The sequence below is a fragment of the Physcomitrium patens genome, chromosome 17 (assembly GCF_059467195.1).
Source record: "Physcomitrium patens ecotype Gransden chromosome 17, ASM5946719v1, whole genome shotgun sequence".
Taxonomy (NCBI): domain Eukaryota; kingdom Viridiplantae; phylum Streptophyta; class Bryopsida; order Funariales; family Funariaceae; genus Physcomitrium; species Physcomitrium patens.
In genome coordinates, this window is record NC_143426.1 from 15,550,182 (window position 1) to 15,563,702 (window position 13,521).

Here is a 13,521-nt window from a genome sequence, read left to right on the forward strand (position 1 = left end):
CTTCACCTTCTATAGCTAGATGCCAAATATATTTTCTAATAAGAAAACACATAATACAATACCAGATTGATATATGATGCAAAAATCAAATCGTGATAAAGATGTACTATAACGCGCTTGGTAATGGTTCAAGACTCAGGCTTACATGAAATATTTAAGATTCTTGTGATCTGAATATATAGTCACCTAATGAGAGGTGCCTTCAAGAAAGCGGCACCATTCTTGGAAAGAATTCATGGTAAGAAGCAACTATTTATTGTGGATTTTATAGTTGATTATTATCGTTGAAATTTTTTAAGAATGGAATGCAATTAAATGAAGGTTGTTATCTTCTCCACATTGCAACAAGAGTGCTCCCAATACAAAGTCTAAGGCATTAGTCTCTATAAAATAAAGATTTTTGAAATATGGATGTATCAAAATTAGAGCTGTTGTGAAAGCATGTTATAAGCTTTGAAAAGCTTTTTCTGCTTCTGGATCCTAATATAGCTTGTCTTTGCATGTCAACCATGTAAGTGGAGTAGCAATCTTGGAGTAATTCCTAACAAACATCCCATAGAAGTTTGTAAATTCAAGAAAGCATTAGATATTACAATAGTATTAATAAAATAAAAAAGAACTATATGAATGTAATTTTTGAACCTAAAAACATTGTTTTTACATTTTCTATTGTGGTTAGAAATACAAAACTTCTAAAAGAAAGTTTTTTAGTTATTTGGTGCTTTAAAATGCATCTATAGATTCAATTTGCATCTAAAAAATGAATTTAATACTTCTTGAATAAGATACTACCTACCCAACATATTGATTTCAAATAAATTGCTCACAACTTATGGCTAATAACTTATGAATTACTTGCATTGCATGCTGAATTTTAACTATTTCTAAATATATTAAAAAGTTCATATTTTTTTGATTTAATTTAGAATTACATTTAACACTTAAAAGCAATTCCAAATTAAGTAAGTATGCACAACTTCAAATACTAATGAAGTGGTTTTGAAAGCAATGTTTAATTTATACTTCATCCTCCAATTCTAATCGAATTAATATACTTCATATCAAAATAACTAAAATATTTTTTAAACCATCTTTTCAAAAAACTAATATATACAAGTCCAAAAACCCTCTCAAATAATATTTGATTGTATCTGTTGAGCTCAAAATTGATCAACCACCTATATAAAATCTGAAGTTGATTTTAAGCTCAAATCATGAAAACTACAAGTATTGCTCCTCTAACCGGATTTACAAATTATTAAAAGTTAAAATTTCATGAGTCAAGTCATTGAAAAGGTAGAGCTTTATTGCATGACACAAGTTCACCGAGACATTGGACGAATCCAAAACAATGCTATAATTTTCTCCAACGGGGATGCTTGTAAAAATCAGAAACTGCAGATATTCAATGAAGTATTCGAACAATTCATCGCAGTTTGTGAGGTTTCACAAAACATCATACAGTAGTCGTTAGCAAAGTGGAGGCATGGAGGTATTGACCTATTGTTTCGGAGTCTAAAGAAAAGTATAAATCACGAGTCCGGGGCGTCATTTTGCTGCGTCACTCGGTTATGTGCATCCAATGCCTCACGTTGTGCGTTAGCCATTTTCACCAGAATCTCCAGTGCTGCCAACCAGGTTTCGTGAGAATAGAAATCTATAAAAGGTAAATGAGTTAAGATAATCAGGTAACAAGGACTGGCTACATCAATTCGGATACAAGACCTAGCCCCACCTCCTCATGCCCTAGACTTCGCTAACAATTCACTGAGGATTTTCCTTCCATACTGCACTGGTTTCTTGATTGAGTTTGACATGACAATTGATGAACAAAGTACACAGAGTTGCCTTGCATTAGCTGGAAATTCACAGATGGGGATGCTTGGAAGGAAAAGAATTTTGTGACAATGATCTTGAACAAATAACTTGAATACTTTAGGGCTTCTGGATTTAGAGTTAGGCCCTCAGGATACCTGAATCGAAAGAAGTCTGAGCAGATTGAAGGTGGGGCGAGACCAATGCTCCAAACCAGCGTATGGGTGTTGTTAGCTCCACAGCCTAAACAAAGAATTCATGTCTGAATTAAATGAAAACAAATGCCCTGCAGCACAAGAAGCATAGAAGACAAATGTGGAGGACATGAGCACCTGATACGAAACTGATGCTTCAGAGTCGGAGTCAGAATCGTCCACACCACCCATCAGCTGTCTGTAAGCTGCGTCCTCGTCTTGTGACCAATCTGCATGGTAGGATATCAAGAAACACAAAGGAATTCTTAATCCTTGACCACGGTTTGAAGCAACTTGTCTCCAAAAGTCAAACTTTAGGCAAGTGAAACGAAACTTGGCTGGATAACGAAGGGTTTTGACAAAGATACCAGTTGGCACAGCTTTCGAACGAGTAGGCTTCTGCTTCTGCTCCAGCTCATGCCCAGGTTTCTCCTCTGATGTGTGAGAATAGGAGGTTGAATGAGAATTCCTTTCTCTAGCATCCAGCTTCACCAAAGTCAATTGAGAAGAAGATTCAGCACCATCATCTGTCAATTCACGAATCGGCAGAAGGTGAGTGTGCTTCTACACAACAAAGCACAAGAACGATACGAGAGTGCAAGGGAGGAATGACCAACCTGTAAAGGAAACGAGTATCCGGGCAGAGGCAGAGTGAGGTTTGAGACTGAAGAGGGGTTGGCTGATGCGTGACAAACCCATGGAGTAACGTGCCTTGGCCATGTCCATCCAGCCCTGTATCAACAAGTTGGTTTTATTTAATTCTCTACGTCGAAACTAGCATCACGAGTTAGTGGACAAGAATTGCAAAAGTGGGAGGAGGAGGATTGGCACCTGACTGAGGAGAAGGGAGAGGGAGTGGCGCAAGGTCAAGAGGTCATGCACGGAGTCCAAGCAACAGATGAAGTCTTGATCAGAAGGGCTGGACTTCAGAGCCATGTCTCCTGCTCAGAGCATGCAACAAAGCGTTGCCACAAACACGGAAGACCAAAAAGAGATGATCCAGGCGTTTCTGATGGCTGCTGGTTTTCTCGAGAGCCTTGCAGTTCCCCTGTTTACCCCGACATTAGTTGCAATAAAATTAGTAACTTGAGAGAGAGGGATGCAATATTGAAGCATTGCAAGCTGTCAATGCAACAAATCAACACTCCAACAAGGAATGTAGCTCTCAGTCTGGTGATCCACCGAGAATTACATCTCGTTGAGAAGTTGTCCATCGAAAGAATTCTCACTTATTGCCCTGGTCAGTATGCAGGACAGTATCTTCACAATCCCATCACATATTCTCAAACCCTAAACCCCAAAGATCGTGAAAACCTTTTGCTCCTACCCTGTCGAGCTCTGAAAAGTTTAACAGCAATACACCCACTTCACCCCCGATGCTCCTAATCTGACAGTAAAACTTCAACGAAAAATCCATTGCATTCAGTTTCCTTCACGCTGGTAAACGCTGAAGGCGATCCTTCCTTACCCTCAACTAATTGAATCGGTAGAAACAATTCTGATCAGGAAAGAAATCAATCTGAGTCGGGCATACTTCAACTGATCATTTCACCAAGAAACCAGAAAAAGAGTACTAACTCTTCCATTCAAGCGACAAACACACACAATTCGATCACCGAACAAGCACATACGAAGAGGAAAGATGTTGCTCCTGAAGTGGAGCAGATACCCGGTCTTGATATTGATGAACAGCCCAAGTGGGTCTTCTCTCAGGTCATTCCCGAAGGATGTTGCCTGTAAGAAAATTAGGTCAAGAGGCTTTTGTCGGTGATGGATCTCGATGGATATTAGTTGGAAGTCGTTGTAGACGATTTGGTTTCTGGAAGTTGGGTCTGCCCCACAAAAATTTGGAAGTTTTGCTTAGGACTAATTGTCATTGGATTTTTAGTTGCCGTGTACTCGATGATTTGGTGGGGAGTTAGGTGATTCGGAGGTGAAAGGAAGCATTTGTAGAGGTTGAGATTGGTTTAGCAATGGGAGAGAGGGTGGCTGTTAAGCGCGTCGTTGCTTACATGAAAGGTCGTGAGGATTTATTGCAGAATGTGAGATGCGTGCAGCAAATTGGAGTGCGATGGGCTTCTGGTGGCGCTGCGAACCCCTCTAGAGAGGCCAAAGCGGCTAGTCCTTCAAAAGTGGTGAAGAAAGGTGGTGCTGCTAAAGACGAAGGTACCGAGAAGCGCGATAAATTCGCCAGCATTCTTCAGTCGTGTTTGGATGCGCCGTCGCCGGTGCGGCACATGAAGGAGCGGGACAGACTCCGGGAGCTGGAAAGAGAGAAGCTGGGAATAGTTAGCAAGGGGAAGGAGAGGGCTTTGGAGAGAGACAAGGCCAAAGCCAAAGCCGTCGCGAAAGAGAAAAAGAAAGCAGGTGAATGCATTTTATGTTCTGTCACAAGATTTACGGTTTCCTTTTGTTAGGTTTTTGGCTCGAACTTCACATGGTCATGATGATCGAGTTTCTCTTTGTTCTATGATTTTTTTCGCTTTTCTTAAAGTATTATTTGGAATAAATTGAATAACTTGTGAATTTGACACAGAAGAGAAACTCTCACGTCTCATGATGCTGGTACTCTGAGTTAGGGTTTAGGGTTTAGGTTTTACGACTGGGCTATGGGAAGCATCTTGGTGCACCTTAGATTAACACAAAACGATGCGATTTCGCCATTGAGTGTGCAGACAAACCAGCCGCAGAGAGGGAAGATGCAACTGTTACTGTCGAACAAACTGAGCAACAACTGGCATCGTATGAGTTGACGAAAGAACAGGGCATGAAATTGGCTAAGGAGTACAGCAAGTTTCTTATGAAGGAAGCTAGGTTGAAAGCTGCTGCAGAAAATGTGAGATTACAGTTGAAGAAAGACGCCATTGCTGCTCTTCCTGCACACCTCAGAGAAAAGGCCTTGATACCAGACTTCACCCCATTCCCTCCCACTCGGATCCCAGCCTCCTTGACGCCACCAATTCCAGGATACGTAGAAGAGATGACAAGGTCAGCAGAACAATCTGCCAAAATCCAAAAGATGAGATAGGTGATCCAAACTTCCTGCAAGGTTAGTCTCGATCAGTGCTGCTTCGTTGGGTCACTGTTCCTTTTTGCATTTCACATTCAACCACTCCGGAAACTCTTTTCCAGTGAGACTTGGGCCTCATTCTAATAAGCATTGCAGTGCCTGTTTGAATCTGCTATTGCGTTGCTCACTGGGTTTCAGTCATGCTTGATATATTACCATCTGTGATCTGTAGACCAGACTGGTTTTGTCTATGGCTTGTTCTTGATGCTGAATCATCTCTTCACGCTGTCAGATTTGCAATTTCTAGCACACTGATATTTGGAAAGCTTCTTCTGTTCAATGTAAAACGCAACGTTTTGTGGATTCCAAATTGTTTGTAGTGATGTGTTGTTTTTTTGAAAAGAAATGATTGATTCCTTTAGACCTGGGGCTTTCTTACAATGTATTTAAATGATTCTGTCATGTGTTCTGTGCATTCATGGGTGTGCTGAAGTTTGAAACTGGTGTATTGACATGTTAGTTCTGCGCCTTGCAGCAACAGTTTTAACCCCCTAGATTTTTACTTGCTACTTTTTAGTGCGCTAAGCAATTCGAGGTTTCATAATAGATAGAAAATATGTTAAATGTTACCATACAACTTTGTAGAAGTTGGTTTTTGAAAAATCAAAGTTTCAGATACATGTGTCATTTGTATTCATTACCACTGCAATTTGATGGAAGTTGTGTGTATGAATTTTATGCACATTTCTATTTTTTGTCAAAATCATTAAAGAAAAAAAGAAAAAAGACGGGAGATATCTGATTTAAAGAAACCTTTCGCCAATGCATTGAATGTCCAATGTTGTATTCTTATGAAAGACTAGAATAATATCTCGAACATATATAATCTAAAAACATCAAATTATTCATAATAATGTCTTTAGTATGTTTGTAGTATAAAGAGTTAATATGTATGTCTAGATATATATAGATAATGAACAAAGGAATTGTAAGGTGAATACCCCTATGCAATGCACCCTTGCATACACATCCTGCAATAAATAACCAGTTTTTATTTTAAATGAGGATTTTTTTTAATTTTTTTGTTTGACATTGATGAATAATAAAAACAGTAAAACATAAACTTTTCTGTTCCTTTTATTCAAAAATTTAATTTTGACGAAAGCCTGCAAGGACAAAATAAAAAAATTTAAGGCTAAGATAATATGGAATCACAAATTATAGATAGATAAGGTTATATCTAACGTTGATATTAAAGTAATAAATATAACAAGAATCATAATTTAAAATCAAACCAGTTATTTTTTACAGAGGAATGCGCAGGGGTGTATGACACAAAGGGGGTGTCCATGCACTAAAAAAGAAGTGCCCACCTAATAGTTTCTATAAACAATTAGTCCATGATTATAAAAGCCAATGGTTCTAAAAGTTTTATATTAAAAAGATTAAATGATTTGATTAGTGATTTATCAACATTCATTATATAAAATAAAAAATTTAATGCTCAATAATTTGTTGATATTTTTTTATTTTGTTTTTAAAATGTACAGTGTTTTTAAATTATAATTTTATGATTTAATATCTATTTCAACAATGATTAATTTGAAATTTATTTTAAGATTTTTGAAACATCACTCTTTTAATAATCAATGATGTCAATAAAACATATAAAGTTTTTACACAAAAAAAAATTATGATTTTTTGATTGAGCTATTTTAATGAATGTTCTACGAAGTGTCTTATTTGAACATAAAAGTAAAAGAACTATCATTTGGTCTTAGATGTTTTAAAATCAAATTACCTTTTATTATTATTAATTTCCAATAATAAAATTTTAAAACTTGTTGATATATATTTATATTTATATTTATTGGACAAGTAAATAACAATCACAATTTTAGGTGTAGTTTTAACAATTTTTATTAAAAAAACTTGCAATAAAAAATTTGCTACAAGTTTTGACACCATTTGATTTTTAAATATTTTCTTTAATCTTGTACCATTAAAAAAAGTCTACACAATCAATATGAAGTACTCAATCAAAACAGTTCAAATTTAATGAAGTGTATAAACTTTAATAGTTTAAATTTTAAACAACTTGATATAATATAATGTATTAATAGCATGAAAAAGTGTGTATACATTATGAATTAGTTTAACATGTAAATTTTCAAATTTTTTTTTATCAATATACAATGTAATTTCTTTTTTTATAAGAAAGTATCTAGTAGAGTAGTTTAAGAAAGTTGATATAAAAAATTACACCATTAAAATTTGTATTCATCAAAATTATATTTAAGAATACAAAAGAAATACTATAATATTATCTAATGTTTCAGTTAGGAACACTAAAATAATAATATTAAACCCACTCGTATTTCTAGCAAAACTAATGGTTGAAGTATGCATAGTACCTGAAGCCCTAATAAAGACGTGGTAGTTTTCATTGATTATTATAAAATCATAGGCTCTTTTCTTCTTTTTTTTTGTCCCTGAGATTTAAATAGATTTGTTAATTCTTGATATTTCATTTAGTGTTAATTAATATTATTTTTATATGGGCATATTAGAATATTCTCAATGGATATATATATATATATATATATTGAATAAATTGATGATGCCATGCCCCTACATAATTTACAAAGTTTGTAAATAAAAGTGCTGTAATGTCAAAAAGCTATAAATTTTGTTTTCATTTCATTAATTTAATTCGTAGATTCTTTAAGCAAATGATCCTATTTCAATACTATCATCTTCAAGACCACTTTATGATACAGTTTGACTTTACAATTTTTTTAGTCTTACCTATATTTTGCAATTCAAACTTTATTTTGTCTCACTTGTGTCATAATTGTCATTGTGTTCCAATTGATAATGAGACATAAAACGATACCTTCACATTACACAATCATAATAATGTATATACATCCAAAATTTACAAGATATGGCAATTTATCATGGTCTATCATTCCATCAGAGTTGACATTTGGGAAAATTGTAGCCACTTCAATACAATTGATTTGTCCCAATCAATCTGCATGTACTTAATTTAGGTGTGCATGGAATATAGATCCACTTAATTTCAATAGAAGCTCACTTAGTTTAATATATGAACATTAAACATATGCATTAAAAGAATATATATATATATATATATATATATATATTTTTTTTCTTTCTTTCTTTCTTTTTACCAACTTAGTGAGGTTGATTGATTTTGGGGCCATCAACGCAACTTGTGGTCTGCATTTGTCTGATTAGATGTTGTCTTCTATGCGGCAACAGGTTCCAGCAAAACCCAGCTCACCATTTCAATTGCTTGTTTCTGTGCAGCATATGGTGTCAGAAACTGGCCACCAGGTCAAGGCAGCATCGTACAAAACAAAACTGAATGAGCAGAAAATTATAATGCTCTACAAAGCAAGTGGCCTTAAGACTTGGCTACTAACACCACCCAGCACAAAAAGCCCTAACCATTACAAATCCACTGGTAAAATGGGGAAAAGAAACCCACATTGCAAATCTAAATAATTCACATGCGAAATAGGAACGGGAACACAAGGAAATGCAATAAGATGGGTGGAGTGTCCCCGCCTGCCGCTTTATTTGATATAATACAATGTAGTTACAAACTATACAAGTTCATCCAGACAAGTGCTGCTGCTGAGGACTACTTTATTGAATGACTGAGCCAATCTCATTTGACTTCATCGAGGAGGAATCTGATTAAGAAAACGGAGGCCAAGGGAAGTGGGAACAACACAACCAGATGCTGTGTGACAGTTGGCCTTGATTGTGTGTGATATGGCTATGGAGATGTTGGCTATGCCAGTGCAATCGTCTGCATCCCTGTGCTCATTTTGCCAGCTTAAAATGAAACTTCTACGGTACAAGTACTAGCATTGGACCTGAAAAATACTGCCACAATTCAATCAGTGAAGTGGGGGGCTAGACTCTGGATTGTCCGTCTCGTACATATCTCCACTTCATTAGCGCTATGCTGGGGAGCAAAGCAACCGTCTTTTGTTTTTTCTCGCCCTTGGCTCCAGAAGAACAAAATTTGCAGCTGAGTAGGCGATGCTCCAAGTATGGAAAAATTAAAACAAAGTTGTGCCTTGCTCTTTCTCTTTCTCTCTCTCAAGAGTCCAGACTTTCGCCTCTCCTGTGCCGTTGCAGTGACTCTTGCCTCTGTAATCTAATCTGCTCCCGAAACTTCCTGAGGAATGCTTCAACTCGCTGATCCACGTCGTCGTCTTGCTTCTCGGCATCCGTCTCAATGCTGTCGTCGTCTACAACTCTAACCTCTCTTGGCTTCCGGACTGGAATCGGCTCTTGCTTCACCAAAGAGGGAGAGCTCGCTTTTAGGGAAACCGCAGAAGAGGAGTTCTTACCATCAGACTGATTCATTGCTTCCGTTTCGATGCTCTCCGATTTCGGACTACGGGTCACCTTCGGCAAAGTTCCGACAGAAGCAAGAATTTCGGGTCTGGGAATCTTGGGAGGTGAGGGCCCCTTGGGAGTGGAGACTGGGCTCACAAACGGCGGTTTGGGAGGAGGCTCTATAGGCGTTTTGGGAGAAAACTTGGTGGTCCGTTTGACAAATTCCGCATAGCTCCGAGAAGATGAGCTGGCAAATGGCCGTCTTGGATGTTCTGGTGGAGTTGGTGGAGACAATCCAGATGAGCGATTCGTCTCAGGCTCGTCTCTCTTCCGTTCCCCATTAATTGACACCTTGGGGGAGGACTCCTGAACTGAACTGCTTCCAGCATGTGAATTCACAGGCTCAGGTTCAGAGGCTTTCTGCACGATGAGAGGAGCGGGTACCGTTGGAGGTTTTCGTCTCGAAAGAAGACTTGGGGGATCCTCTGCGCTGCTGGAGAGCGTCGCACTGCTACCGTAGCTCTGCCTCTGAGAGGGAGGCAATGGAGGAGGGACAGGCTCAACTTCAACGGTTGGGGGGACAGCTGGTGAATGCTCGGTAGACACTGTAGGGGGTTGGATGCTTTGGGGAGTCTTAGGACGGACGTCTGCCTCAAAATAGTTGTGATTATGTGTGTAGTGCTCAACTTCATCTTCACTGTCAGATTTGATGCCAACTTCATGCTCAGGTCCACCTTCGTCATCGGCATCAGTTTCCACGTACTGCTCCTCACGTTCGGATTCCAATTCACCGTCTTCACGGCTAGATTCCTGAGCCTCCTCCACGAGGTCATCGTCAAAGTCTGATCGAGCTTCATCGTCATCATGTGCATACCTTTTCTCCTCGCGAACATCAAACGTGACTTCCTCTTGAGCCTCATAAACATCTTCCTCCTCGACCTCGAATCTTTCCTGAGACTGAGGATCGAACCTTTCCTGCATCTGGAGATCAAACCTCTCCTGTATTTGGAGATCAAACCTCTCCTGCATTTGGGGATCAAACCTTTCCTGCATCTGGGGTTCAAACCTTTCCTCCAGTTGGGGCTGAAACCTTTCCTCCACCTCGGGCGAAAATCGATCGTCAACTCGAGGTGAAAACCTATCGTCCACATTAGGGGAAAATCTCTCATCGACCATTCTAGGCTTAAATCTGTCCTCCACTCTAGGGCTGAACCTCAAATCGACAACCATGGGGGAGAGTCTCTCATCCAATGTTGGTAAAAACCGTTCTTCGACTCTCGGCACAAATCTTTCTCCCAAGTTGGACTCAAATCTTCCATCGCGTCTCGGCATGAACCGCTCCACTTCGACATCCTTGGGAGACCTGTGAGAGAATGGCGGACCCGATTGGGATGGTAAAAAGGCAGGGTAGTACACTGGTACGAAAACCGAAGTGGGTTGAGCAGCCCGGACAGGAAAAGTTGCGGCATGAGAAAGAGTATGTGCCTGTCTCGCAGTGTCGGCAGAAAAGAATATATCCGGCATCCGCAAGGGGTCCATCTGCGACGCTGAAACAGGCCGTTGAATGAGGTAAGATTCGGTGAGCTTGTGGTTCTGCTCAGGAGTGACCCTACCACCTGAGCCCCCCAGAGCCCCGGATGTTGCGAGCACGATTCCGACAATGAGCACCACGAAGCAGATGGAAGGTGTGCACCAATCTTCCATGATTTCTTTAACTCGCAGTACAGACTCGGGAGCAGGGACGCTGATCAAGATCACCGGAACCGCCGCCACCATGACCGTGAAGATTCCCAGCATGATGGTTTCCGGGATCGCCTTCCTAGTTAGCCGCCTCCTAACGCTTTCTTTCTTCCCCGTCTTCGGATCTGTTTTCGGTTTCCCCTGATTCGCCATCGCCTCCACTTTTAATCCGTGCAATCCTTTCCCAAGTGCCGAAGAAAAGTCATGAGACACTTTTCGAGAGACCGCAAATGCCATGTTTCAAATCAGCCTGAACAAGAAAACAAGCGCATCGTACTTGTCAGCTCAGTCACAAGCTCAAATCCTGGTAAAATGTAAGAGCGGCAACAGTTCAAATACAATTCGAAGTGTGGAGACACTGGAGATTCCTGGCAGAAAAATTGGCCAAACTCGTACATGAGCCCCAGCATATCTACTAATAAGGGTGTCGTACAGACACAGTAAACAAAGATGTTCTCTAAAACTACAAAGAAGTAACTTTCCATGTAGCTGAGGGATAAAATAGCGCTCCGTGTTTGCGAAAACGCCCGCCACAGATCCCAACGGAACCACACTAGAGACCAAAGAGATCCACCAACACGCAATACTCTAAACACAGACCTTTCAATGAAAGAGCTTTACAACACTACAGGTCAGCGACACATTCCACAGAAAACGACAAGCAGCACATAACTAAAACTCGATCGTTTTATCTTTCGAAAATACAGGGAACCATCAGAAGAAAAAAAAGTACCAGGGAAATAATTAACACGCACAACTAGAACCCACCACCAACAAAACTTCAGGCTACCATCAGTTGTATCACTTAGTGTTCGAAACACCGCCACAACAGTGCGCACATAGATCGCACCTCCAAATGGAAAACCCCGTCCTCCTGAAGCAACGACCAGCTACATCCATGGACGCTCCGCAACCCCATTACACACACAGAGAGAGAGAGAGAGAGAGAGAGAGACACCCACACTCACACTTACACACACACAAACACATTCCACTAGTCCTATAAACTCATACCTCTGACACTAAAGCCACCTAAACAAACACAACCCACACCCCACCTCAAAGATCACAACACACTTTAAGGACCACTTCACGCTACAGAGCACCCACCCAAGCCGCCACCAGGACCCGGCACAAGACGAGGAAGGTACCAGCAACCAAAACCCAAATGGCGACTCTAGCCCACATCTACAGAAGGAGTCCGTAATTCCTAAAGGCCAGAGGAACATGAAAGGTGCACAAGAGCAGCCGAATTAGAGGTGGGTTATGCAGTTAAGAAGGGAGGGGGAGTAGAGGGGTTGAGAGAACACAATGATCGTGGTGGTGATGGTGGCGGTGGCGTGAGGAGACATACGCTGAGCGCGAGCTCAACGAGTCAGAGCGAAGGAAAGAGAGAGATTTGAGAGATTAGCAAGTTATAGGGGGGGGGGGGGGGGGGGGGGGGGGGGGGGAGAGAATTGAACAGCGGTTTTCACAAAATGGGCAGGCAATTCTAGTGGGTGGTGGTGGTTTTTGGCGATGGCAGGGGAACAACAACAGTAGGCACTGACTCGCGTCGCCTCAGTGGCGATGGCTGCCAGGACGAGCGACTCCAGCAGATGACAGCCAGTCAGCTAGCAAGCAAGCTACAGCAACAGCAACTGTCTTCTTCTTCTTCCTTCGTTGCTTGCTTTGTTTGTTTGTTTTTGTTTTTGTTGCCCCTCCCTCCTGGGCACTGCGACCGGGCCGGCGTCTCACCCGGTCCCGGGCCCCACCCGGGCCCCACCCGGGCCCCAACCAACTTTCGGCGCAAGGGCGAGTCGACTTCGTCCATCGACGAACGAAACCAAAGTCGTCGTCGCTTGTGGACGAATAATTGGTGGGACCGTTGTCGCGGCTTTCCATTCGCATTCAATTCCGCCAATCGGGCTCTGCTGGATTCCGTGCACCTCATATACATTCAAAGTTTGCTAAATTAGTGAAGGAAGGGCAGGGAATGGCTTTCGTTATACGCTCAAGAATGCCATTCTTCGAATTTTGGTTTACTGGCTGCAATCGTCCGACCCTTGTGGTACCTCCACGCGGATAGGATACCTTTCTCACGCTTTTCGAGACACTGCTACTTTTTAAAGTGACTGCCCGTCTTTCCATCTCTGCCCCTTGACGTGGCATCCGAATTTAGAGCTGTGTCGAATGACCCCCTCATCCGGCTAATTATAGACGTATGTGTTGCCACGGTGGTGCGTGACCCATTGAAGATGAGAATATTCCGTATTATTTCATGGAATGGATAATAGATAGCCATGGCCCATCCTTCGCTGTAGCCAGTCAGTCAGTCCACATTAGTTACTTACTAACCAGGCGAGGAGTGCTCCCTCCCTCCTCCATCCCCCTCCTCCA

General features: G+C 40.9%; 3 protein-coding genes across 10 annotated transcripts; 1 reads left to right on the forward strand and 2 right to left on the reverse strand.

Annotated features, from left to right (window-relative positions):
- Positions 1 to 1,288: 1,288 nt before the first annotated feature.
- LOC112294879 (uncharacterized) lies at positions 1,289 to 3,725 on the reverse strand. Of its 4 annotated transcripts, none has more exons than XM_024545838.3 (7): positions 3,641 to 3,725; positions 2,841 to 3,057; positions 2,627 to 2,741; positions 2,378 to 2,536; positions 2,148 to 2,239; positions 1,974 to 2,058; positions 1,289 to 1,627 (listed from the first exon to the last, which is right to left on the reverse strand). In XM_024545838.3, exons 2-7 carry the CDS (start codon positions 2,943 to 2,945, stop codon positions 1,533 to 1,535), a joined length of 651 nt encoding a protein of 216 aa, XP_024401606.1. In that variant the 5' UTR covers positions 2,946 to 3,057; positions 3,641 to 3,725; the 3' UTR covers positions 1,289 to 1,532. The 4 variants fall into 4 exon arrangements, with proteins under 4 accessions (XP_024401606.1, XP_024401604.1, XP_024401605.1 ...); XM_024545836.3 differs by lacking the exon at positions 3,641 to 3,725 and adding an exon at positions 3,478 to 3,621; XM_024545837.3 differs by lacking the exon at positions 3,641 to 3,725 and adding an exon at positions 3,337 to 3,621.
- A 16-nt stretch (positions 3,726 to 3,741) lies between these two features.
- On the forward strand, positions 3,742 to 5,206 carry LOC112294878 (uncharacterized). Its single transcript, XM_024545835.3, has 2 exons — positions 3,742 to 4,376; positions 4,685 to 5,206. Exons 1-2 carry the CDS (start codon positions 3,983 to 3,985, stop codon positions 5,035 to 5,037), a joined length of 747 nt encoding a protein of 248 aa, XP_024401603.1. The 5' UTR covers positions 3,742 to 3,982; the 3' UTR covers positions 5,038 to 5,206.
- Positions 5,207 to 8,588: 3,382 nt separating this feature from the next.
- Positions 8,589 to 12,574, reverse strand: LOC112294544 (uncharacterized). Of its 5 annotated transcripts, none has more exons than XM_024545101.3 (2): positions 12,453 to 12,574; positions 8,589 to 11,392 (listed from the first exon to the last, which is right to left on the reverse strand). In XM_024545101.3, exon 2 carries the CDS (start codon positions 11,377 to 11,379, stop codon positions 9,160 to 9,162), a length of 2,220 nt encoding a protein of 739 aa, XP_024400869.1. In that variant the 5' UTR covers positions 11,380 to 11,392; positions 12,453 to 12,574; the 3' UTR covers positions 8,589 to 9,159. The 5 variants fall into 5 exon arrangements, with proteins under 5 accessions (XP_024400869.1, XP_024400866.1, XP_024400867.1 ...); XM_024545098.3 differs by having other exon boundaries at positions 11,993 to 12,568; XM_024545099.3 differs by having other exon boundaries at positions 12,253 to 12,519.
- Between the last annotated feature and the right edge of the window lie 947 nt (positions 12,575 to 13,521).